Source organism: Cottoperca gobio, chromosome 8 (genome assembly GCF_900634415.1).
Source record: "Cottoperca gobio chromosome 8, fCotGob3.1, whole genome shotgun sequence".
NCBI classification, from domain to species: Eukaryota; Metazoa; Chordata; class Actinopteri; order Perciformes; family Bovichtidae; genus Cottoperca; species Cottoperca gobio.
The window spans coordinates 657653-684884 of NC_041362.1; the positions used below are offsets into that span (position 1 = coordinate 657653).

Genomic DNA, 27232 nt, shown 5'->3' on the forward strand with positions numbered 1-27232 from the left:
TATATTAAAGTTATTAGTATAATAGTTATAATGTTTTGCTGTACATAGAAGGGAAGCACAGATGTCTCGTGAGTGAACACAGGACACATTAACTTTAATTTTACAAACATTTATTACCGTTCTAAAACTGAAAACAACAGCAGGGACAAGAATAAGAAACATGAAACTAAAATGTGAAAATGAGACGAGAGGAAATGATTAAATGAGGATGAAACTATATATAATGGATTCATTTTGGATTATTTTCAGTAACTTTATTTAGGAATATGCAACATATGAGCACATAATCTGAATTAATGAAGATTTTAAAACTACATTTTGACACAGATTCATCACCGTAGTTTGTTATTATTGTTGTGCTTTAATGTTTCATTTCCCCAATTAATCAGCATACTGCAAACACCTGTGTTGCAGGAGCCTGGAGCTTTTAGCTGCTAAAGCAAAATGAATAATTAATCTACTTTTATAAACTATAAATGGAAAAATGTGTCATAATATTAGTCTTGCAAAACAATTGGGACAGTTGTTTTATTTCTATTTATGATCCACTTAAAAATCACATTATAATTTTTATCACTCATTTTACAGGAGATTTAATGTCATTTAGTTATTTGGAGACATAAATATTGTAGCTCCAGTTTAGGTCGTTGTTTACGTCACTAATGGATTTATTTAATATATAAATGACAGTTTTTCCTCATTTGATGGATGATTGCTAATTTATTTTAGCAACATTTACTGATATGAGTTAGCATGCTGTGATGTTAATAAGGTAAATCATGTACATTAGTTTCCGCTGCAGAGTTAAAGTCCAACATTCATCTTCTCGCCCGGTCCCTCTTGTGCCTGCAGAAGATGCAGAAACAGTTTACAATGTTTATTAATATTACTTCATACAAGGTTTTATTTTTAAGATCAGCTTTGAGAAAAAATATCGTAAAAAACGTAAAACCTCCGCTGAAGACTTTTATGGGTAAATTATTATTTACTGTAATTGATTGTTAGAGGTCGGCCATGTTTTGCTTCTTTTCTTCTTCTTCTTCTCCTTCTTTCTTCTTCTCTTCTTCTTCTTCTTCTTCTTCTTCTTCTCTTCTTATCTTCTCCTCTTTTTTTTCTTCTATCTTCTTTTCCCTCTTCTTGTCTTCTTCTCTTTTCACATCCTCCTCCTCCTCCTCTTCTCCTCGGTTTATTTCCCTCGGTTCTCCTCCTCCTTCTCTCCTCTCGTTCTCCTCCTCCTCCTCCTCCTCCTTTTTCTCCTTCTTCTCTCTCTCCTCCCTCCTCCTTCTTCTCCTCTTCTCTTCTCCTCCTCCTCCTCCTCCTCCTTCTTCCCTCTCTCGTCTCCGCCGTGCGGGGCTCCTTTCTCCCCTCCTCCTCTCATCCTCGTTCTCCTCCTCCTCCTCCTCCTCTTTCCTTTCTTCTCCTCTCCTCCTCCTCTCCTCATTCTCCTCCTCCTCCTCCTTCTTCTCCTCGTTCTCCTCCTCCTCCTCCTCCTCCTTCTCCTCCTTCTCGTTCTCCTCCTCCTCCTCCTTCTCCTCCTTCTTCTCCTCCTCCTCCTCCTCCTTCTTCTCCTCGTTCTCCTCCTCCTCCTCCTTCTTCTCCTCGTTCTCGTTCTCTTCCTCCTCCTCCTCCTCCTCCTCCTTCTCCTCCTTCTCGTTCTCCTCCTCCTCCTCCTCGTTCTCCTCCTCCTCCTCCTTCTTCTCCTCGTTCTCGTTCTCTTCCTCCTCCTCCTCCTTCTCCTCCTTCTCGTTCTCCTCCTCCTCCTCCTCGTTCTCCTCCTCCTCCTCCTCCTCCTCCTCGTTCTCCTCCTCCTCCTCCTCCTCCTCCTCTAATATATTTTAGTATTTATTTACTGTACATATAAAATAAAATCCACTCAGTACCTTTGTCCCTATTTCCCGACTCTTCGCTCGCATCTTATTGGCCAGAGATTCGGCCACCTCCGCTCTCTCCTCGGCCTCCTGCAGGTCGTGCTGCACCTTCTTGTATCGGGCCATGTGCACGTTGCACTGCTCCTCCTGGGAGGGAGTCACGTCGACAGTATTAGTCAGACGGGGAAGAAGCATTCAGATCCTTTATTCATATGACGCATTGTGGAAATACTTCACTACATTCAAAAGCTTACTGAAGTAAAAGTCTGTTTCAGCAAAATGTAGTTAAAGTAAGAAAAGTAAAAGTATTGTGAATAACAGGCCACCGACATCATCTAGTGAATTGACGCTAAAGCAATAATTGGTACACAATCACTTACCAGATCTTGAAATATTAAAACTTTATTCTTATTAAATTACTACCTTATTCATGTCATTTTTTCTTGAATTATTATGACTTTATTCTCATTAAATTAAAACTATTTTATCGTAATTGTTTATGACTTTCTTTCTTGAAATAATTTGAATTTATTGTTATTAAATTACGAATATCTTATCGTAATTTGTATGACTTTTTCCTTTAAATATTACAACTTTTTTGTTATTAAATTAAGACTTTACTCTTGTAATATTACTATTTTTTTCTTGAAATATTCTGACTTTATTCTCAATAAATTAAGAATGTATTATTGTAATATTATGACTTTATTCTCGTAACATTATGACTTTCTTTCTTGAATTATTATGACCTTATTGTCATTAAATTAAGACTTTATTTTAATAATATTATGACCTATTTATTGAATTATTAAGACTTTATTCTCATTAAATTCTGAATATTTTATCGTAAGTTTTATGACTTTTTCCTTTAAATATTATGACTTTCTTGTTATTAAATTAAGACTTTACTCTTGTAATATTACGACTTTCTTCTTGAAATATTCTGACTTTATTCTCAATAGATTCTGACTTTATTCTCGTAATATTATGATTTAATATTACTGAATATATTTCTGCAGATTGAGATTCACTCACAGCTTCTTCGGCGTTTTGTTTGTAGGCTTTCATTTTGTTCTGCAGTTTGTCGACTAAATCCTGCAGTCGAATGTTGTTTTTCTTGTCTTCCTCAGACTGAAAGAAGACAAACTCATTATTTCATCATTTCTACAACATTGACACGATGCTGAAATGCTCGAAGGCTCAATAAAAGAATGAATAGTTAATAGTTTCTGCAGCTTCACCTGATAGCTCAGCTCTTTGAGTTTCCTCTCGTATTTACGGAGTCCTTGGATGGCCTCCGTCGAGCGTTTCTGCTCAGCATCCAGCTCGTTCTGCAGCTCGCGGACCTGCGTGCGAAAGCATAACTCAAGATTTCTTCTATGATTTTAAGCACGTTAATGTTGCAGCGGCTTTATGGAAAAATATACAGAAATACAGTGTTCTGCAAAAGGTGCCAGATGCCGTTTTACCCTCTTTTGCAAAGAATCTGTTGCAGAAACCTTGAAACTAAATGAATGAATTGATCTTGAATACTTTTAAATCCAAAATGCACAAAATAAGTGCAGTTTTATTTAAGATGCAAATGTTTTTAAGGTTCCTTGTGCTTGTTTGTTTTTGTCTCCTTTTGTGTGTTTGTTTGTGCTGATGTCTTGTCCGGGCCTCGTCTGAAAAGAGATTCCTAATCTCAATGGAAGGTTGAATAAATGTTAAATAATGTGGTACAAACTTTGCAGTAGTAGAATTGTAGTCTGCGCTACATCATGGACTTTAATTGCTAGTTTAGTTGTCAAGTTTAATAGTTTTTGTATCAATACATTTACCTTTATATATGTTTACTTACTATATTACAACTGGTTTACATCTCTGTATATATATGTGTATATATACAGAGATGTAAACAGGTTTTTTTCATTACTTTTTTTTCTTGAATTATTATGACTTTATTGTTATTAAGTTAGGACTTTGTTTTCATATTATTATGACCTATTTCTTGAAATATTGTGACTATTTAATTGTAATCTCTATAACTTTTTCCTTAAAATATTATGACTATATTCTCATTAATTTACTACCTTATTGTCATTTTGATGACTTTTGTCTTGAAATATTATGACTTTATTGTTATTAAATTAAGACTTTATTCTTGTAATATTGAGACTTTTTTTTAAAAAATTATTATGACTTTCTTCTCATCATTTAATTTGTTTTATTTTATTCAACCTCCCATTGAGATTAAGAATCTCTTTTTCAAGTCTATTCTAGTGCAGAATACAAACTATTATTCTGTAAAGTAGAAACAGTACACACACCCTCGCCTCCAGTTTCTGAAGCTGTTTCTTCCCACCCTTCATGGCCAAGCTCTCCGCCTCCTCCAGGCGGTGCTGCAGGTCTTTCACAGTCACCTCCAGGTTCTTCTTCATCCTCTCCAGGTGAGCGCTGGTGTCCTGCTCCTTCCTCAGCTCGTCAGCCATCATGGCGGCCTGAGAGGAACCAAAACAGGATTAATTGTCCCCATAAAATCTGTGTTATGAATAAGAGCGGAGCGCCTTACATCAGTGATGGCTTTCTTGGCCTTATCCTCGGCATTCCTGGCTTCTTGCACGGCTTCTTCTATCTCACTGTGAAGCTTCGTAATATCCGCCTCCAGCTTCTTCTTGGTGTTTAGAATACTGATGTTCTGCAGAAGACAAAAGAGACGTAACTTCTGCAGATTAAAAGAAAACAGGTTTATTCGATGAGTTCGATACAAACAACCCCAACCTGAGAATGCAGAACTCCTGCACGCTCGCTGGCGTCCACCAGCTCCTGCTCGGACACTTTGCGGCTGCGCTCGCTTTGATCCACGGCGGCTCGGAGCTCTTCCACCTCCGCCTGCATCAAAGCCGTCCTGCGCTCCATCATGCCCACCTGCTCCTTTGTGTCATCCTGCCCTCTGACGGAGTCGTCCAGGTGGATTTGGGCATCCTAAAAATGCATTGCAGTGGAGAACATTCAGTCCCACTCAAATGATTACATAAAAAGCTTTTAAAATTCATGAGACTTGTAATATCACCACTGTTGTATCCTCACTACATATAATGTGTTGGTTTCAGGGTTAGAGATGATTGTGGATACTTTTATTGACTATCTTACTGTTTTACTTACAGATACAGATACAGATACAGATACGGATACTGATACAGATACAGATACAGATACGGATACGGATACAGATACTGATACAGATACAGATACAGATACGGATACGGATACAGATACTGATACAGATACAGATACAGATACAGATACGGATACGGATACAGATACTGATACAGATACAGATACAGATACAGATACGGATACGGATACAGATACTGATACAGATACAGATACAGATACGGATACGGATACAGATACTGATACAGATACAGATACAGATACAGATACGGATACGGATACAGATACGGATACAGATACTGATACAGATACAGATACAGATACAGATATAGATACAGATACAGATACAGATATAGATTGCTCTGAGCTGCTGTACCTTGAGTTGCACCTGGACGATCCTCAGCTGTTTCTGGGACTCGGCTGCCTGCCTGTTGGCGTGACTCAGCTGGATCTCCATCTCGTTCAGGTCCGCATCCATCTTCTTCTTCACCCTCAGTGTGTCGTTCCTGTTGCGCACCTCGGCGTCCAGCGTGGCCTGCATGGACTCCATCACGCGCTGGTTGTTCCTCCTCAGCTGGTCGATCTCTTCGTCTTTCTCCGCCACTTTTCTGTTCACTTCGGCCTTCACCTGGTTCAGCTCCATCTGCGCACACAGGATCTTAGACTCCTCTTGCTCCAGGGAGGCCTTTAAGAACATCCACTGTTACTCACACTAATGCCGAAGACACATTTAAAGCTTATGTTTGTCGTCATTTATACCTCAGCTTCTTCCAGAGTGGTTTGCATGTGATATTTCTCAGTCTCCACCTGCTTCTTGAACTTCTCCAGCTCGTGAATCGTCTTCCCGCCCTCCCCGATTTGCTCTGTCATGTCCGACATCTCCTCTGGGATTACAAACAATCAATCACTGATTTAAATATGTTTCTCACAAACTATTGTTTTCCCACAATAAGATTTCACTTACGTTGCAAGATTTTATTTTCCCTTTTCATCATCTCCAGATGATTCAACGCTTCTTCGTACGAGTTCTTCAGTTTGAAGAGTTCAGTGCTCAGAGATCGACATTCTTTCTGGGCGCTTTCGAGCTCGGCCTGAGACTCCTCGTACTTCTGCTTCCACTCGGCCAGAATCTGAACTCATCGAAACATTAGCAAGTAAGGATGTGCACGAATCCCGACACATGTGTCTTCTAGATTTTATATAATGTCTGTGACCGCCTGAGCAGTGCAAAACAGTTTTGGTAGAAAAGAAAAAGCTTCTACAAAGAGATACAACACAGCAGCAGGTGTGATGATTTACTAAACGAGCTGAAAAACATTTTAATGCAACATTTCAAACGTTTAGAATCAACCCATTAATTCAGATTTATACAGTATATATATATACATATACTGTATATATGTGTATATTTTGCTGGTTGAACAGATACAGATACAGACGCAGATACAGATACAGACGCAGATACAGATACAGATACAGATACAGCAGCTGTATTTGCTCGTGTTATAAAGAAACTCATGTGGTATTAAGAAAAGATAAACACCTTGTCAAAGTTTCTCTGCTTCTTGTCGAGGGCGGCTGCTAAGCTGTTGGAACGCTCCACGTCCACCATGAGATCCTCCATCTCGTTCTGCAGTCGCTGTTTCGTTTTCTCCAGCAAGGCGGACTTTGAGTTCATCGCCTCGACTTGTTCTTCGGCCTCTTGCAGACGCTGAGCGAGCTTTTTCCTGTCAACAATAAAAACACTGTTACAGATCCTAAAGCTTGGGACAGAATCATTCCTGTACAAATTAATTCAATCATTTTCCCATGTATTTATATATATTCTATAAAAAGAAAAAAGAGGAATCCACTGTATTCAAATTTTACCAATTTGTTAAGGGACTAACAATATAGTCAACATTACAACCAATATGACAGATATCAGTGATTTTGGAAGGTCATTTATGGAAACTCCCTTGGACTTTATTCAAGTTAAAGACTCGCAAAATAAAGTTTTTCCTAAAATCAGTATGAAAAATCAGAAAACAATTAAATAAAATCTTTAAAAAACTCTCTTTGAATAAATGTTTTTCCAGTGCCCTGTTTCCCTCTTGATAGGAAAATACAGGTAATACTGATTATAATACCGAGTGTAAAGCACAGCAGGAGACAGGAGACAGGGCAGAAGGCCAGACAGGGTTAACAAAGAAGTGTTAAACCCAGCAGGGGACAGGAGGTGAACTGCACTTTCTAAAGAACAGGCTCCCAGCCTGGTAAATTAATACTTCTATAGCGGAGTCGATTGAATTAGCATCATCTAAAACCTGAGCTGATTGCTTACATCTGTGTTTTCTGCAACCCCCATGTTGTAGAACAACGGAAAACTGACCTGGAAGCTCTTCATGGCTTCCTGTGTGTGAATATGTATATATATTAGGGCTGAGAGAGTTGCTTCTCGGAGTAGCACAGCAGACCTTACAAACCTGTATTTGTGTGAGTTTTATTGATCATCCTTTGTATGAAATAAAACTTGGCTTCTTCTTATAAGAATATTGATCAAGACTTTTATTTGAATTGAATCCTGACTTCATGGCGTTATTAAGAATATTTTTCTAACACCTCTCTACATATTAGTTGACGTTTAATATTAAAGTCTGACTATTGATTACTTTGCCTCCTCAAGCTCCTCGGTGCGTTGGATGGCGTCCGTCTCGTACATGTTCCTCCACCGAGACACCTCGCTGTTGGCTTTGGACAGACTACGCTGCAGTTCGGCTTTGGCCTCCTGCTCCTCCTCAAACTGTTCCCGGAGGAGGTCGCAGTCGTGACGGGACGACTGCAGACTGTGAGCCAGGGCGTTTTTAGCCTGGCAAGGAGAACAAGCAATGAGAAGAAAAACGCTAAGAGAAGCTGAAGAGTGTTTGCAAACCTTTTGGTACCTTCGTCTCCTCCTCGATCCGTCGCTTCAACTCATCTATCAGAGTCGTGAATCCCTGTTTTCCTCTGGTCAGCTGAGAGATGAGACTCTCTCTCTGCTCCATCTGTCGCGAATACTCCGCTAAAACCAGGAAATATGTTTCAATTAAAACCCATGCTGGAATGTAAATAATTACTAGTAATGTTTTGTTTTGTTCTGTTGATTGGACCAAACAAACATTGTGAAGGTGTTTTATTTCTCATAAGAATCATTAGTAAATAATTCAAAACATTTTTTTAATAAAGGATCTGAATACTTCCTCTGTAGCTTTATCAATTTCAGCAAAAGGAGAAAAGTAATTACCATTCTCAGTTTGAAAATGAGCCCTCTGATTGGTGAGATCAGACATTTGGCGCAAGTTTTCATCATTTTTCGTCTTTAGCTCCATAAACTGATCTTCAAGTGAACGACACGTCTTCTCCAGGTTCATCTAAAAGTGTGTAAAGGGAAGTCAGTTGTGATGAACTTTGTACATGTAGGAACATGTAACACACACATTAATGCAGCAGGAACATGTAACACACACATTTAGAGTCTCTAAGAGTACAATGGGAGCCAGAGCCTTCAGCTATCAAGCTCCTCTCCAGTGGAACCAGCTTCTGGTTTGTGTTCGGGAGGCAGACACACTCTCCACATTTAAGAGTAGGCTAAAGACTTTCCTTTTTGATAAAGCTTATAGTTAGGGCTGGCTCAGGCTTGCCTTGGATCAGCCCGTAGTTATGCTGCTATAGGCTTAGACTGCCGGGGGACACCTCCCTGCTCTCCTCCTTCTCTTCCTCTCTCCTCCCCTCCCTCTCTTCTTCTCCCTCTCTATCTGTATGCATTTATGTAAATGTATGTTACTAACTCATCATCCGGGGCATCATCCCCGGAGTGTCTGTGTCTCATGTGGCAGGTTGCCACTGATAAAGTTTACGTCAGGATCACGAATCGTGACAGCGCTTGCTGCCCTGGTCCTGCTGGACACCGGGAAGCCTTTTTGACATTTTCCTGGATTCATCCAAACTTTCTCTTTTTCAACACAACATGATTTCTGTCAAATGTTGTATTTGTACTATGTTGTTTATCCTGTACACACGACATCTATTGCACGTCTGTCAGTCCTGGGAGAGGGATCCCTCCTCAGTCTCTCCCTGAGGTTTCTTCCATTTTTCCCCCTTTAATTATGGGGTTTCTTTTAGGAAGTTTTTCCTTGTGCGAAGTGAGGGTCTAAGGACAGAGGGTCTAAGGACAGAGGGTCTAAGGACAGAGGGTCTAAGGACAGAGGGTGTAAGGACAGAGGGTCTAAGGACAGAGGGTGTAAGGACAGAGGGTCTAAGGACAGAGGGTCTAAGGACAGAGGGTCTAAGGTTAGAGGGTGTCGTATCCTGTACAGTCTGTAAAGCACACTGAGACAAATGTATAATTTGTGATATTGGGCTATACAATTACATTTGATTTGATTTGATTTGATTTGATTAATGTAACAGGAACATGTAACACACATTAATGTAACAGGAACATCAGATATAATATAAAACATTTACTGCACAATCAGTACTTTTACTTAAAGTAGATTTTGTTGATACATACATGGTTTTGAATGCAAGACTTTTACTTGTAACGGAATAGTTTAAAAGCATGGTATTAGTACTTTTACTTCGGTAAACATCTGGCTAATACCATAATCCAAATAGAAAAATCCCACCTTGGTTTTTGCAACTGTTTCCATATTAATGGACAAATCGTCGATATCCATCTTCATCTCGCTCTTTTCCTTTTCCAGTTTCTGTTTGATCCTCTGCAGGTTGTCGTTCTGCTCCCCCATCTCAGCCATTCTGTCCGCCTGCTTCTTGCGCAGCGCGGCGGTCGTGGCCTCGTGGTGCAGTGTGGACTCCTCCAGGTCACGCCGTAGTTTGAGGAACTCTGTTCCCCGCTTCTTGTTCATCTCTATCTGTGCGGCGGTGGCTCCTCCGGCCTCGTCCAGCCTCTCGCTGATCTCCTCCAGCTCCCTCGTCAGATCACTCCTCTGCTTCTCGATCTTCGCCCGAACGGCCCGCTCGGCCTCGACTTCTTCCTCCAGCTCTTCAATACGAGCCTTAAAACAAAACATACAGCATGCATACCATGAGGGCTGTCATCAGTCTGATTAATGCATGACTTTAATGTGACTTTTATTACATGGAGCTCCTTCATCTTCTTCTGAAGCTGGTTGTTAATCGTTTGCTCGTCTGCAATTTTGCTGAGCAGCTCGTTGTTTTCAAATTCTTTTCTGCAAGGACAAAAAGAAACAAGATGTCATCAATCAGTCAAATCAAATCAGAGCCCAATATCACAAATTACAAGTTTGTCTCAGGGGTCTTTATAGACTGTGCAACATACGACCCCCTCTGTCCTTAGACCCTCGCACCGCACAAGGAAAAACTCCCCAAATTAAACCCTACAATTAAAGGGGAGAATGTTATAAACCTCAGGGAGAGACTGAGGAGGATACTTCTCCCAGGACGGACAGACGTGCAATAGATGTCGTGTGTTGAGAATAAACAACATAGACAGTCCATGTAACAAAAATTATAATGTGATCATATATGAAAAAGATGAATTCAGGAGGATGTCAAAAAGCTTCCAGGTGCCTCCAAAAATTATACATGAACTACTGCAACAAGTGCAGCCACGATTCATGATCCAGACGTAACCTTTAATAGTGGCAGATGAGAGACACAAAATCTCCAGATGCTGAGTTAGTAACATGCATTTAAGGGACACAAGTCTAAGCCTATAGAAGCGTAACTAGGGGCTTGGTTCAAGAAAAGCCTGAGCCAGCCCTAACTATAATCTTTACCACAAAAGTCTTCAGCCTGCTCTTAAATGTGGAGAGAGTGTTTGCCTCACAAACACAAACTGGGAGCTGTCAGCTGCGAGCATTGAGATGTCAGTTTAAAACTCAAGATGTATTATTCTCATACTTAGCTTACTTCTTAATCTTCTCATCAGATTGTTGTTTGTCATTTTCAAGGTCCATCAGGGATTCTTGAGCAAGCTTCAGATCCCCCTCGAGCTTCCTCTTGGCTCTCTCCAGGTCCATGCGGATCTTCTTTTCTTGCTCCAGTGAACCCTCGAGCTTGAAAGCAAATTGTAAAAAAGTTAATTAAGATGTCAAGTGACACCATGAATGTATTAGTATCAGCTACTCACATCATTCACTTGCTGTTCCAGCTTAGCCTTGGCTTTGGTCAGAGAGTGGACTTTGTCTTCCTCCGCTTGAAGATCATCCAGCGCCTGTTGATGAGCCTCCTGAAGCTCTCGCTTCTCTTTGGTCAGTTTTCCAATGTTTTCATCCTGAGCAGCCAGCTCCTCCATTAGGTTTTTAACCTGCAATAAGTAGTATGCATGAATTATCAACACAAATCAGGAGAAGAAAAGCACATAGTTCTTCCAACGCTAGAGAACACCAACTCTGAGCAGGTAAAATAGAGCAAGCAATAAAAACTAAACTTAATTATTGCCTTTTAAAATAATTACGGTTTTGTAAAGGTGACTACAGCTGTCAAACGAGATGTATTCGAATAAAACCCACAAAAAAATACATGTGGTTGCAAGTGCAAAATACAAATACAATACAAAAGAATGATAGCATTTTATGTAAAATAGTCCAAGCCCAAACCAATCTGGGAACCAATTATTGGAAAAGTTGTATTTTCTTTGGGAATGTCCAAACATGGAATTAATCAAATTAAATATGGATGAGATGAAAACTTCATCCTCATACTCTGTACTCTGAACCTTTGCCCATTCCTTTGATTTTACAGATTTCTGCACAATGCTACCACTTTTAGAACTCTTCCGATTTTAATTCAGATATACTGTACATATCTTTGCACAGTAATTTCTAACATTTTTATTGTAATTAATTTTTTGTATATGTATGTTTCCTGTACACATTTTCTATAATATATATATTTCAATATTTGCTCCGATTTCTCCATTTAAATTTATTTTTCTGTGTTTACGTTATGCACCATTAAAATCAAAGCAAATTCTTTGTATGTGAAAACCTTCTTGGCAATAAATTCAGATTCTGAAAACGTGTTTGAACTTTACTGGGGAAAATCAACCAGAAATTGGGCCGTGGTTTAGAGGTTATTAGCAAAAAAGCAAAAGGCTTTATAAATGCATCTGCTTCAAAATCCCATCTGGTGCACATTGGCCGAACTTATGACGAAATTCCATTAAAATGCTAAGTTGTTTTTAAGATACCCTGCTCCGTTACAAACCTTGTTTTCTGAGGCATGTTTCTCCTTCTCAACTTTAGCCAGAGTTATCTCCAGGTCATCGATGTCCTTTTTAAGTTCAGAGCATTCGTCTTCGAGCTTCCGCTTCTTGGCGGTCAGTTCGGCATTCATCTCCTCCTCGTCCTCCAGTCTCTCGGTCACCTCTTTGAGTTTGGCCTCCATCTGGAATTTGCTCTTGATCAACCCTTCGCACCGCTCCTCTGCGTCGCAAAGAATTTCTGAGTCCTATGAAAAAGAAAGAACAATAATGTTTGATCGCTTGGATGATTTGACGTAGATCAGTAGCTTATATTTTAGGTTGACACTCACAGATTGGACTTGCAGAAGGAGGTTATTCTTCTCCTGCAAAAGAGAAACCATTTTCTCTTCCAGATCCTTCCTCTTGGAGTCTGACTTTACCAGGTCGTCTTTACTTTTGACAAAGTCGTCTTTCATGGTCACCATCTCCTTTTCGGTCTCTGCGCTCTTCAGAAGTGGCTTTATTTTAAAGAATAGCTTCATCCACGGCCAGTTTTTCACATTCATGAACGAGCGCAAGTTATACTGCAGAATCCAGACGCAGTCTCTGTAAGATAAAGTTTTTAGTGATACTGGTTTAGTTTCTGTCCCAGCATTTTTTTTTTTGGTGCTGACCTTACTTTTTAGCAATTAAGTTGGAGATTTCTTTTCTCATGAGATAACCCCGACACACTGCTTGAGTCTGGGTCACGAGAGAAACTAGCTTTTCATCTCGCAGCTCCTCCAGAGTGCCGAGTAGGCCAGCTTTGAAGAAGACCTGAAACAATAAAGTGTAGGAAAGTGCATAATATCCATTAAAGTGAATCAATGGACCTCAGGCAGGAAGCGATATATGAACAGATTCGCTCCTAATTCTGTAAGTTTATAGATTTACCAATGTTTTTTGTATTTTTGCTCTTTTCATAGGTAAGAGAAAATGTTACGAGTGGTCAAGAGAAGAGAGAAAAAAAACATCTGGTTTTGAAAATCAACAAATTGCCAATAATAAACAATCGGCCACACGCCTCCAATTAAAGCTTTTAGAAGGTAACCCTATGAGTCATTTAGACACCTACCTTTGTAGCCCCAAATCTGTACTGAGTGTGGTCAAGGTCAATCGAACCAAGAAGCTTCTCAGAAGCTTTCCTTCCGTCGATGAACTGTCCCTCAGGAAAGGCACTGGCATTGAGGATTTTGTATCTGTTCAAATTTGAGTAAAGATAGATTATCACAAACAGCATCAGTTATGTTTATGTCGTTCTTTCAGGTAGGAATCGATGCAGACCTCTGTTTGAAGTCAGCATAAATGATCCTGCTCGGGAATCCCTTCCTGCAAATCCTGATACCCTCCAGCACGCCGTTACAGCGCAGCTGGTGGATGACTAGGTGATTGTCCATGATACCTACAGTGAAGTCAACATTAACTCATTGGCAACAGACACTAGGAGCATATTTCAACATCATGTTTTGTATCTTTAAATGCACCAACAAGCGCATATGTCCGTAAATCTGTACCTGGTGTTTTAACCTCATTTGGAATTAGGCAACGCACAAAGTGAGGATGGGTGCTCCTCAAGTTGGTCATGAGTTTTCCCAGATTTTCCTGTAGGAGATTAATTGTCATTACATCTTTGCAAGATAAGAAAGCCATATCTAAACAGATTAACACTTCTGTACCCTGAAAACTGCAGACACCGTCTGAAATGAACCGCCCTTCTTCTTTACTCCTTTCTTTGCAGTTTTTCCACCATCTCCACCCGATTCTACAATGCAGAGAGAATAATTATTTGGCATTTGCGAATGTGTGAAGCCCGGTACCTGTTGGGGCGGTCTTTTGATAAATCATTGTCTTAATCATATTAAGAATTCAGTTTCTGTCTTTTGAAAATGTTGTACCTCCTTCAGCCCCAGAAAAGGAAGCATACAAGAAGGAAAGCAGTTTCATTGATGACTTCTGGTAAAGCTGCACCACAGACTCATTCAGAGGGTCTTTGTTCTTCTCCAGCCAGCCGGTGATGCTGTAGTCCACGGTGCCGGCGTAGTGCAACAGAGTAAAGTGAGCCTCGGGCTTTCCTTTGACAACCTTTGGCTTTTGGAAAGCATTGTTTTTTCCAAGATGCTGGTCGTAGAGTTTGTTCTTAAAAGAAGTGTCTGAGGCCTTGGGGAACATACACTCCTCTTCAAGGATGGAGAAGATGCCCATTGGCTGTTGAATGTATCACAGACATACATTAAGTTATGTGTGTAAAATGTGACAAAATCATAGAAGTAGAATAGGAGTAGAACGGACATTCCCATTCAAATCAAAATAGCAGGATTGTCAGAGTTGCGGCCAGTTTTATGTACATGGTTTTCATTGCGACTGTTGTAGGGAATGTAGTCATGGGAATGACCAGAGAAAAGAGACGCCGCACTGACAGCCAATTTCCTATATCTGTGTCACATGGACTTCATCATGGCCACGCCCTTTTAGGAGACTAGCTTGAGGTCTGAGTCGCTTAGCTCCAATGGGAGAAGTGAACGTGAGCACAGATTTTGACCGATTCTTTCGGCCCATAGTCACCAAAGTAAATATTGGACCCATCTTTCACAAGCCACATATCTTCAGAACATTCTAACACTAATATGGCATTTTTCAGACAGACAAATCAGGAAAAAATGTACTTTGTCCGAGACCAATTTGTCTGTCTCAGCAACAAACTCTTGAGAAATCTGGCAACACAGCGAGTTAACATCAACATTTTAAGCTAACATCAACTAACGTTCGTGCACGCCCTAGCTAACTAATATCCGTAATGCTAAACATGTTCTTTAGCTGTGTAAATATCTAATGTTAGCCAAATCAATTCTAAAAACAGTTGAACGTGCCTATTTAGGCGACAGGAAGTGTATACCTATGATTACCATTGGCGCCGATTGTAATGCGCTATCTTCAGTTACAGAGCATCTTTGAGAGGGCTTACTCCATACAAACCCACGTCCGTTCTACTCCTATTCTATTTCTATGGATACAATATATATATTAGTATATAGACTGTTGTGCAGAAAATGAATCCTACCTTTTCAATGAGCTCAATGCAGGCTGCTAAGTCCATACCAAAGTCAATGAACTCCCAGTCAATCCCTTCTTTCTTGTATTCCTCTTGCTCCAACACAAACATGTGGTGGTTGAAAAACTGTTGCAGCTTTTCGTTGGTGAAGTTAATGCAGAGCTGCTCCATGCTGTTGTACTAAATAAGAAGAATGATATATCAACAGGAAACTGAGAATCATCATCAGCGTAAACTGAACTTAACTCACATCGAATATTTCAAATCCAGCGATGTCCAACACGCCAATGAAAAACTGCCTCGGTTGCTTCGTGTCCAGCATCTCATTGATTCGTATAACCATCCACAAGAACATCTTCTCATAGATGGACTTGGCTAGAGCTCCAACTGAATTGGTGACCTGATAAGGAGAGTTTGAGGATGCATGAACACTAAATGTATATTTCTATCAGTTTGACATAACGGTTTAGCTAGCAACTGATGCTAACATGTTCACTATGCGAACACTAGCATTGGGTATACATTTGCACTACTTACTGTACATCACTTTGTGCATTATTTTCTTATACAAGTCCACCTCATGATGCATAATCACTTTACTGTGGCAGTACCTGGGGGACTGTCTGGCCCTTGGTGACATATTCATTCCCCACTTTCACTCTGGGGTAGCAAAGTCCTTTCAACAAGTCAGCAGAGTTGAGAGCCATGAGGAAAGCCACTTTGTCCGCCACTGAGAGATAAACATTACACCTTTTGTTAATATTTGCATGTTTTCATTGATAACAGAAAGACTAAAGTTAGAAGTCTCACCCTCGGTGCCGTCGGGCTCCGCCTGCTCCTCCCGCTGCTTCTGCTTGAACTTCATGTTCCCATAATGCAACACAGCGCCAGTCAGTTTGTAGATGGACATTTTCTCGTCGTAGGTGAAGCCCAAAACATCAGTGGCAGACTGTTAAAATAAATGTAGAGTTAGGAGAAGCCAAATGCATGTGTCTTAATGTGGCGGAATGTTAAAATGTCCCAACTGGCCACAGTTAGCCCAACATATGGTGATTACAGATATAACTTGGTGTTTTACTCTAATAAATAAACTGCAAGAAAATAAATATTCTTACACCTATTTTCCATATTAAACAGAAAAACACAACTGGACATCTTCTGAAGTGACCCTCTTTCACAGATTTCACGTTTTCTATTTGTTTTGGACTTTTTGTTTTAGGTCACTGTAAAACATTTAAAGCTCCGACCAGGATGAGGATTTTCAGAAACTCATTTTTCCCTGTTGACGGGCAAAACAGAGTTTTCAGCTTGTAACGTCAGAGTGTGCAGCGTTATCTCTTTTGTGAGGCGTCATGTTGGCGGACGTTTCTTTGCAGGACTTTTATTATTATATATTGTTATTCTTCCACTATATTGAGGAACAGAGGTGTCGCCGGTGTGTGTGTGAAATAAACCCTTAATTCACCAAGTTAGACTTTGCAGATTGTACTGTTTTTCCGACCGTCTGCCTCAATACGCCTGCGGAGCATCGCCGCTCTCTCGTTCTTCGGAGGCAGAAAATCGCCCCAAAAAACAACGCTGATGTACTTAGCCGATATGTTTGCGTCGAAAGCGACAGACAAGAGATGACTCACATCGGTGGCCAACAGCTCTTCTTTGTCGTCGATGCTGGCCACAGTGATCTGCCCCTGGCTGATCATGGGGAAGTCATACGGGTTTGTTGTGATGAGAAGCATTTCTGAAGAGAGAGACAAAGACTTATTTTCCTGAATGTATTCTTCATAATGTCTTAATGTGATGAGGAGATATTGTCTTCAGAATACCTATCAGCTCTGGTTTGTGGCCAGTCATTATCTGGTAGAAGATGTGGTAGCTCCTTTCTTCAGTCAACTGGAACGCCACTCTCGACTTCTCCAGCAAATCTAGATCGAATTATATATTAAATGATCATCTTAAGTTGGGCTGTGTATCGATAGCCAAATAACCCAGTACCAAGAAGTATCTGAACTTCTCTCGTTACCTGCATTCAATCCTTTTTCTACACAGATTCAGAAAGAAATGACTATTTATAGGATTTTGCTCACAGCCAATCGATTTAATGCAACATGTGATGTCCAACTGCTGCAGCAGCTACAACCCGTGCAGTCTGTAGTTTAGTGAAGTCGAGCGCGGTGTGTTATAATATATATATATATAATCTCTCCACCGAGTCCTGGGTCTTCCCCGGGGTCTCCTCCCAGCTGGACGTGCCTAGAACACCTCCCTAGGGAGGCGCCCAGGTGGCTCCTTACTAGATGCTGAACCACCTCAACTGGTTCCTTTCAACGCAAACGAGCAGTGGTTCTACTCCGAGTCTCTCACGGATGGCTGAGCTTCTCACACTATCTCTAAGGGAGACGCCAGCCGTCTGAGAAAATGGGTTGTGCCAATTTGAAGAAATTCCTTCAAGGCGTTCCTGAGATATTCTGCGTTCACAGGAATAATTCATATGTGAGGTCACAATGACCTTGACCTTTGACGTTTGACCTCTGACCCCCCAAATCTAATCAGTTCGTCCTTGAGTCCAAGTGGACGTTTTTGCCAAATAAAAAAATAAAAATCCCACAAGGCGTTCCTGAGATATTGAGATGCCCAAATTCATATTGAGATAAAACAAAATACAAATGCCAACAAATGTATTTGATTTAAAATACGCTCCTGGTATCGGTATTAATTTAAACGTACTCATATTGGTACTGGTACTGTAATTTTTTTAAACGATACCCAGCCCTGATTTAAATATAATATACATTGTATTATATTTAATACAATTTACATATAATGAACATTATTAATGTGAAAAAATTAACTTACAGGTTTCAATATCAGCAGAAGCCAGTTTTCCTGTAGTTCCAAAGTGAATCCTGATGAATTTACCCTGAAAAATATAAAACTCTCTGTGAATTGCAGCAGAGAACATGAGAGTGATGATACAGATTTTGGGAATAATAAAAGACGAACTGTCTCATACTTACAAATCGAGAGGAGTTATCATTCCTCACAGTCTTGGCGTTCCCAAAGGCCTCCAGCAAAGGGTTCGCTGAAATGATTTGATCCTCCAGCGTCCCCTGGAAGAGCACATCCGGTGTCATCACAATCCCTCTGTAGTTTTATTTATATTGTTATCAGGTTAACATCTTGTTGAGGGATTACCTGTATTTTACAAGACGAATGCTCTTTCTTGTCGCCACCAGCCACAGCGATTGTCGCAAAGTACTGGATGACACGTTTGGTGTTGACAGTCTTCCCTGCACCAGATTCTCCACTGTGAACACAGAACAAAACAGAGACCTTAAGAAGAAGAAAGAAATCATGCTGTACATTTGTTATTATTTAATGAATTGGAAGACACATTTGTATTAATATGCAACACGACTCACGTGATCAGGACAGACTGGTTCTCACGATCTGTTGATGATAAAAACAAGCTTCAGGGTCTCAGTGAAGTGATGGATCAGTTTAAAGTGGCTTTAAGACTGCAATGGGACATTTAATGAACCACATGTTCCAACAAAAGCGTGATTAGTTTTGTGTATTTCACTTTTGAGATTTTTGTTTTTATGTCTGAAGCTTCTTCCTGGTTTGAAGTTTGGATAAATGTCACATCCTTCTGTGCACCAATCAAGATTTAACAAAATTGAATTTGAGCTGCAGAACACGTCAATTAAATCTGATCAAACCCCAATGAAGCATAACAACTGAGTAAAACTGATTTGTTTCTTATGTTATAGAGAAATATTCAAGTTTTAAAACCGAGTTTCGATTTATCGGTATTTACGATAACCGTGAACCATCGGTAAAGATTGACCAACAATGAGTTCAAAGGTGAAGTTAGCAAAATATTTGGACAATTTCATGACAAAGGTTTTGCATTTGATAGAATTTTGACAATTGAAATGACAACACTGCAGCACAATTACATAAATATAGACATGTTTACAAAGCATTTCTCTGAAGGTTCAACACTTTGTTTGAATACAGTTGTGACAGATTTCCTCATATCTTTGGTTTAAACGAAGTCTGAAAGCTCTACACTTCTGTGAGAGGCTGAAATAACTCCTCACTCTTTATTACCTGTGAGCATATTTTGGTATGCATTATCAGAGACGGAGAAGATATGTGGCGGCGCCTCCATGCGCTTCTTCCCTCTGTAGGCCGACACCACCTTTGGCTCGTACACCGGCAGCCACTTGTAAGGGTTCACAGTGACACAGAAGAGGCCGGAGTACGTCTGCAGAGGAGAGCAGACAGTATGTGAGGAGAGAGAGATAATCAGATTAAAGAGGTGAAAATGTCCCTCTTATTACGTACATAAATCATCCACGCTGCATAACGATCTTTGAGGTTAAACAGCACAGAGGGCTCGTTGAGGTAGGTCATCATGGCCATGTCCTCAATTTTGTCGTACTTTGGGGGATTCATAGCATGGCAATCTTCGTCCTTGACTGTTACAATCTGAAAGTGAGAGGAGCAGAAGAATTATATTGATTGAAGAACATAGGACATGCAGACGTTTTAGATTATCTGTGGCTTCTACAGAGTAGAGCAAGGTACACAACACATAACTCTCCATTAAAAACAAACACATGTACAGTATACAATAGTGGAAATCTGCAGGTTGCAGCACATCAGTATAAATAACTTCAATTACTTGCAGGATTCATGAGAACAAACTATATATAATTTTAAAGGAGACATATTAAGTTTATTTTCAGATTCATACTTATATTTTGGATTCTACTATTTATTGTTCAAAAAGCACATTATTTTTCTCATACTGTCTGTCTGAATAGACCTGTATTCACTTTAAGCCCCCCAAGCCAAAAAAGCCCAGTCTGCTCTGATTGGTCAGTGTTTCCAGGTAGTCGGCACCTCTGCTATGTGTCTCCATGGATTGAGAGTTTTGATTCTTTCACAGTATGTATATAGCACTTAGACCTGCTTTATAATAAAAAAAGAAGCGGAAATCTCACTTTTTACAATATAGGACCTTTAACATAAAGGTATATATATATAGAGAAATTAGGTAAAACACCAAATCAATTTAGGCTTAAAGTGTTAAAGTTTGTATTTTACTCCCCATTTATCACATTTTATGTATTCTTGACATTACACTAACCAGTTTTAAAGCATGCTCTAGTATTTTTTTCCAGCCACCTTCCAGAAAGTCACTGGGTTAAACTCATTTGTGTACGATAATTTTGTTGTTTTGAATGATTTTTGCACATAAATTCAGCTGTACACAGACATATTTACCTCATCAGCTATAGTCTTCACGGTGACTTGGCCATCTTCTCTGTTCTGGACGAGACCTTTGATGTACAGCTCCTTGGGGTCGGGCACAAAGCAGGCTGTTCGGGCATCAAACGGTCGATTCTGCGCCTCGATTCTCTCTTTCTCGGGTTTGCGGAGAAAGATGGACGCCGGCCCATACTGGGCCATCTCAGCATCAGAGCTCATGTTGATATCTGAAGATAATATAAAATACATTTAAAAAAAGCAAGCAAGGTCAATTGATTAAACATTTCATAAGATTTCTAATCTGATTAGTATTTTACTTACCGGGTTTACACGACCCAGTAGAATTGAGTCAGAGCCAACAATGTTGACAGATGCCAGAGGGGAAAATGATAGACCAATTGTCAGTGAATAGCAGGACTCTAAGTGAAGACCAGCGGGAGGTTGAGGCTCCTTTTATCAAGACGAATGTGCTACTGAAGCAAACCGGATGCTCCAAATTTGGCAATGTCATTCCATTCAAATGTCAATCAAGTCGCATTATCGATCTCTACCCTACACTTGAATATGGCACAGGATCTTCTAGTGGTAATAGGAACATGTCAGCGGCAGCAGGTGATAATCCTCAAGCACTATTTTTACATGACTTCCATACTGTCAAGAACTGTCGTTAGCTACTTAACGTGTATGTTGTGTTTCTGCTCAGTGGGACTACCTCCCATGTTTAATGCACAATGAGCTGCTGAATCAATGTGTTTAATGTGATAATGTTGATTTAGAAACAGAAACGTGTCATTGTGTGTATTTATGGGTATACACTATACATAACATCATGACCTTCACCACCTGCTCATTCGCCTCCGAGGCACCTTGCTTGGATTAACTGGATTAAACTCCAGACAGTTGTCAGTACAATGTCGACATAACTTTTTGGGAATGTGTCATGAAGAATTAACTTTTTGTCCAACAAATCAGATTGATCCTTGTTGGGGAACTCTTCTGAAATTGTCTTGAGGTTGTTATTCTGAAAAGCACACACATTTCTAATGTGTCCTACCTATCACTGTCTGATTATGTTTGATACATAATTTAATTCCTAGGTTCTCAAGGTTAAGTACTACAGCTCTCTCTGACACAACATGTAATTCATAATCTGTAAGGAAGCTTGACTTTCTACATGTGGACACTGCACATCATTAACATTATCTTCACCTGCAAGCAAATCAGTCAATGTAGAAATAGATTTTTTAAATTCCCCATGTAAAGTCATATAAAACTGGACATTTTGCGAATGCAAATATAGTATTTTTTTTTTAATGGAAAATATTTTCTAGTCAAGGCTCCCAAAATCTTCAATTACATTTGTACCTGTGTGTTTGTATGTCAGTAGTTTGTTTGTTAGTTCTGAGTGTTTTCTATACCCCCTAAATCCACATAATTATCCACTGGTACCAGTACACTATACTTTAAAATATATTTTTTTAAATAAGGTAATGAATGTAGAAAGAATACAAAACCTGACTGTGGAATTTCTTCATTTTTCATCCAAAACTAAAAGTCCCACAAAGAAATGATGCGATAAGGATTGCCTTTATTACACTTTTCAAAATGTTTTACCTTAAAATCTTTCAATATCCAAAAATCCCCAATGTTTTAGTCTTGAATGATGGCTAAAACATAGCACAGCTGCTTTGAAAAACTTAATTCAAATAGTATCAAATAATTAAAACACAATAATAATTGATTCACAGAGTAATGGCATTTAGATTAGAGAAATAGTGGCACATCATCAGCATAACAATTAAATTACAAAAATATTAATAAAGTGGCTAAATTGGAACTTGTACACAGAGAACAGAAATGGGCCAAGAATCGAACCCTGTGGCACACCACCAATTAAAGAGGCAGATTAAGAAACAATTATGTTTAGAAACAAATCACTTGATATTAGAGAAAGAAGATTTTTAATCATTTGGAAAAAGACTAAATCCTGGTGGCACATTCATTTACTACAAATGCTGCTTTACTCTGCTGCTTCTGAATTCAAATTGTGTTGTAATCGTTGTTATTCAAACCAATTTGTCTGCAACATATCTCATGCCATGTATTCTATTCCAAGGTTAGTGATAGACACGCCACCTTGAGGGAAGTTTTCTGGTTTGTCTGGTTTGTTTACAAGTTAACGCATAATGGTGTCCCGTGTAGAAACACATGACGACAGCTTTGCTACCACTTTTAGAATAAGCATGGGAGAGCGTCTGTAACTTGAGCACTCGTCATATTAGGGGGAGCAAGTGTGAACAGCAGGTTGTCATCTTGAAAATACATCAAATCATCTCTTAATATCCAGCAGTACAGCAGAGTGTATGTAAAGTAGGCTCTGTAACAAGGAGAAATCACACAACACTTGGTTCTTTTACAAACTGGTGAAAATCAGGTAAGTTTTATTTTATGTCTGATATGATTGATAAGCAGTTTTTCTTGAATTCATATTAATTGTAGATTTTTGAGAACTGTACTGTTTGCCAGAGGTCAAGTGACAAATTTGATGACTAAAGACTTGACTTTATAACTATTGACTCACCAGTTCACTTGGACTTGAAAATACTCCATACCTCTCCCGAAGACCAAAGAATAAAAGGTACTGTATTTAAAAAGTGTGCCACAAATTAATTAATTTCCCTTTATTTCGTAATGTTAACGCTATTCATTCCCAGCTAGTCGACATTTGATTCCCCAGATCCACTTTGTTTTAACCTACACTATACAATCAAGTTGCAGGAGAGAACCATGAAGAACTAACGCTGGGACTTGACCTGGGACTTGACCTGGGACTTGACCTGGGACTGGACCTGGGACTGGACCTGGGATTGGACCTGGGACTTGCCTGTCTTGACTTTGAACTTGACTTACTTGACTTGGGACTTGATCAGGGACTTGACTGTCTTGACTTGGGCCTTAACTGTCTTAACTTGGGACTGGACTTGGGATTTGATCTGGGACTTGCCGGTCTTGATTTGGGCCTTAACTGTCTTGACCTGGGACTGGACTTGCCTGTCTTGACTTGGGACTTAACTGTATTGACCTGGGACTGGACCTGGGACTTGCCTGTCTTGACCTGGGACTGGACTTGGGACTTGATCTGGGACCTGCCGGTCTTGACTTGGGACTTGAGTGCAAAGACTTGAGATTTACTTGTGACTTGCAAACAATGACTTGGTCCAATCTCTGCTGCTTGCCAACAGAAAGGCCGTAACATAAAATAAGATTTAAATTAAACATTTTGAATAAAAGTGTATCCTGCTCTTAATTTACATCGTCTTGCCACCAACAACAAGCCGACTTCTCCGCTGTGAGTGAATAACTCTGCAGTTTGTGAAAATGCAGTCGCGGCGGTGAACTGTTTGTCTCTTCCTGTCCAATTAGTGTCCAGTTAGTGCAAACAACCTGTCAGCTCCTCAAGTACCTCCCGTTCTCCTCTTTCTCTTCACTTGGAGGTTACCTTCAGCTTTTCGTACATAAGGCTCCTCTGCTGAAAGTCACACATGCACCGCAGTAACTCTAACCCTGCTTCACAGGGATTCCTCCAAATGTCATGCACATACCAGCTGCTGCTGATTACTGCACCGCGGACAGGAGCAAAAACATGTGGATTTTGACATGGTCCATTTTTAACTTGCAGGCTTTTCTACAATGCCCAAATGTCAGGCCTGTTCTTATTCAGGTTTTTAATTGTTTATCTTGGTTTTCAGTTGAAGCAGTGAGACGGTGCTAATGTGATTTTTACAGTTGAATTGGTGGCAGCCTCTGAATGTGTCACTCTGCTGCTTTAATGCATTAATTCTTCTCCATTTTAGTGATTGTGACAAGATTGTGTCTGTATTCTTATAACTAGCTGCATATCTAAACATTTTATTATTATCAACCATACCAGATTCCAGTTTTTCAAATAACAGTTGTACAATCTCAAATATAACTGCTTTTCCTTTTTGTTGTAAAGTAATATATATGTATCATATATCAACATCATGTTTATCAGATGATAAAATGTGAGTGAAACGAATAAAACAGCATCAGATTTGATGTTTTTATTGGTTCAAGAGACTAAACACTTAAGGATTAATATTGAACATGGGTAAAGTGTCTCCATCTTTTGGCAATGTATTTGTATCGCAAGACAAAACTAATGGCGATACTCATTTTTGTATAAGGAAGAAATACTTCAAAGGAAAGATAATTGTTTTTCCATTCTTGACCCTTTTACAATCAAAAAATTAGATTATTTTTTGTTACCGTCAGTGCTCTTTCATTGATTAAAGATGTTATTATGTGATGGTGTTAATTATTCATATCATAACAGGCGCAAAGACTTTCAGAAAGGCATTCTTTGTGGATAAGAATGAGGTTTTAGTTCAGGTCAGTGCGTAAATAACTGCAGAGTCGACACTATTCCTGGAGCATGTTGAGCTGTCTCTGTTTACTTTGCTCGGTCCTGACTGATCCAGGGCTTAACAACACAGACTGGGGATATATGCAAGAAACATTGTTTTGCATTTTCTGATTTTAACAACTCCGACTCGTGAGTCTATCATTACACAGACAGAGACAACGTCTAATGAGACGGTCGGTTCCACCACTTACTGAAATATATCAACAACTATTGGATGCATTGGTATGAAAGTTTATACAGATATTCATGTTCCCCAGAGCATGATCCTACCAACTGTGGTGATTCTCTGACTTTTCCTCTAGCGCCTCCATGAGTTTGACACTTTTGGATTTGAGTGCAATGTCGCGCTAACTATTGGATAGATTTTGGATAGATTTCATGAAATCTAATTTTTAATTTGTCCAATATTTGGTTTATGACTAAATTACCTGCAAAATTAATTAGTACTATTAGTGCTGAGTATGGGGCAACATCCAAAAAACACGGGATCCTACATTTCCCATAATGCAACTGCCCTCTTTAATGTAATAATATGATGGTCTTTAGCTTATACATCAGCTGCTTAGTACGACATTTAGCTCACTGGAAGGTTAGTTTATTACATTTTTACCCAAGACTGCCTCAAAATCTCACTTCCTGTCTAAGAGAAAACCACGTATCTCTCAAATCTGGTGGATTTAAATGAAGTAAGTAAGTGTTCCTTTATACTGTAGGTTACTGTCCAAATTACAAAACTGCCATAAAATTATATATGAAATATATTTAAATCAACATAAGCTCTGATTCAAACTACTGAGTATTAATACATTTTCAGAATTTCAACCCTTTAAATGTTTGTTTGCATAATGCCACACACATATTATTTTCTGTTTACTACGTGCTCGGGGGACAATTCTATTCACCCTTTACCGACAACATCGCGGCTCTTTGCTCGCAATTTATTCAACTGGGATTCTGCCGAGTCGGCTCGTTCCTCCGCTTCCTCCAGTTCATGTTGCACCTTCCGCGCTTTAGCCAAACGGATGCTGGTTTGTTCCTCCTGAAGAGTCACAGAAAACAATATAAGAAAGTACTTAAAGTAAAATTGTGCAGTAACATGTAGTCAAAGTAAAAGTACTGATTGCGTAGTAAATGTAGTTAAAGTACTTAAAGTAAAGTACTGATTGTGTAGTAACTGTAGTTAAAGTACTTAAAGTAAAGTACTGATTGTGTAGTAAATGTAGTTAAAGTACTTAAAGTAAAGTACTGATTGTGTAGTAAATGTAGTTAAAGTACTTAAAGTAAAGTACTGATTGTGTAGTAAATGTAGTTAAAGTACTTAAAGTAAAGTACTGATTGTGTAGTAAATGTAGTTAAAGTACTTAAAGTAAAGTACTGATTGTGTAGTAAATGTAGTTAAAGTACTTAAAGTAAAGTACTGATTGTGCAGTAAATGTAGTTAAAGTACTTAAAGTAAAGTACTGATTGTGTAGTAAATGTAGTTAAAGTACTTAAAGTAAAGTACTGATTGTGTAGTAAATGTAGTTAAAGTACTTAAAGTAAAGTACTGATTGTGTAGTAAATGTAGTTAAAGTACTTAAAGTAAAGTACTGATTGTGTAGTAAATGTAGTTAGTAAAGTACTTAAAGTAAAGTACTGATTGTGTAGTAAATGTAGTTAAAGTTAAAGTACTTAAAGTAAAGTACTGATGTGTGTAGTAAATGTAGTTAAAGTACTTCAAGTAAAGTACTGATTGTGTAGTAGATATAGTTAAAGTACTTAAAGTAAAGTACTGATTGTGCAGTAAATGTAGTTAAAGTACTTCAAGTAAAGTACTGATTGTGCAGTAAATGTAGTTAAAGTACTTAAAGTAAAGTACTGATTGTGAGTAAATGTAGTTAAAGTACTTAAAGTAAAGTACTGATTGTGTAGTAAATGTAGTTAAAGTACTTAAAGTAAAGTACTGATTGTGCAGTAAATGTAGTTAAAGTACTTAAAGTAAAAGTACTGATTGTGTAGTAAATTAGTTAAAGTACTTAAAGTAAAAGTACTGATTGTGCAGTAAATGTAGTTAAAGTACTTAAAGTAAAAGTACTGATTGTGTAGTAAATATAGTTAAAGTACTTAAAGTAAACTACTGATTGTGCAGTAAATGTAGTTAAAGTACTTCAAGTAAAAGTACTGATTGTGAAGTAAATGTAGTTAAAGTACTTAAGTAAAAGTAC

General features: G+C 39.0%; 1 protein-coding gene and 1 pseudogene across 1 annotated transcript; both read right to left on the reverse strand.

Moving 5' to 3' along the window:
- Positions 1-101: 101 nt before the first annotated feature.
- Positions 102-20800, reverse strand: LOC115011859 (myosin heavy chain, fast skeletal muscle-like). Its single transcript, XM_029437105.1, has 39 exons — positions 20597-20800; positions 19652-19795; positions 19415-19571; positions 18721-18748; positions 18494-18605; positions 18316-18408; positions 18155-18218; positions 17125-17223; positions 16936-17039; positions 16112-16250; positions 15913-16031; positions 15552-15701; positions 15311-15481; positions 14148-14457; positions 13929-14014; positions 13767-13854; positions 13537-13654; positions 13328-13451; positions 12893-13029; positions 12564-12819; positions 12237-12479; positions 11158-11334; positions 10938-11083; positions 10144-10234; positions 9671-10060; positions 8287-8413; positions 7946-8064; positions 7676-7872; positions 6568-6751; positions 5989-6154; positions 5784-5908; positions 5401-5709; positions 4629-4832; positions 4420-4545; positions 4178-4348; positions 3110-3214; positions 2904-2999; positions 1881-2015; positions 102-846 (listed from the first exon to the last, which is right to left on the reverse strand). Exons 1-39 carry the CDS (start codon positions 20798-20800, stop codon positions 805-807), a joined length of 5856 nt encoding a protein of 1951 aa, XP_029292965.1. The 3' UTR covers positions 102-804.
- Positions 20801-23376: 2576 nt separating this feature from the next.
- LOC115011721 (myosin heavy chain, fast skeletal muscle-like) overlaps positions 23377-27232 on the reverse strand; it is a 19427-nt pseudogene continuing 15571 nt past the window's right edge.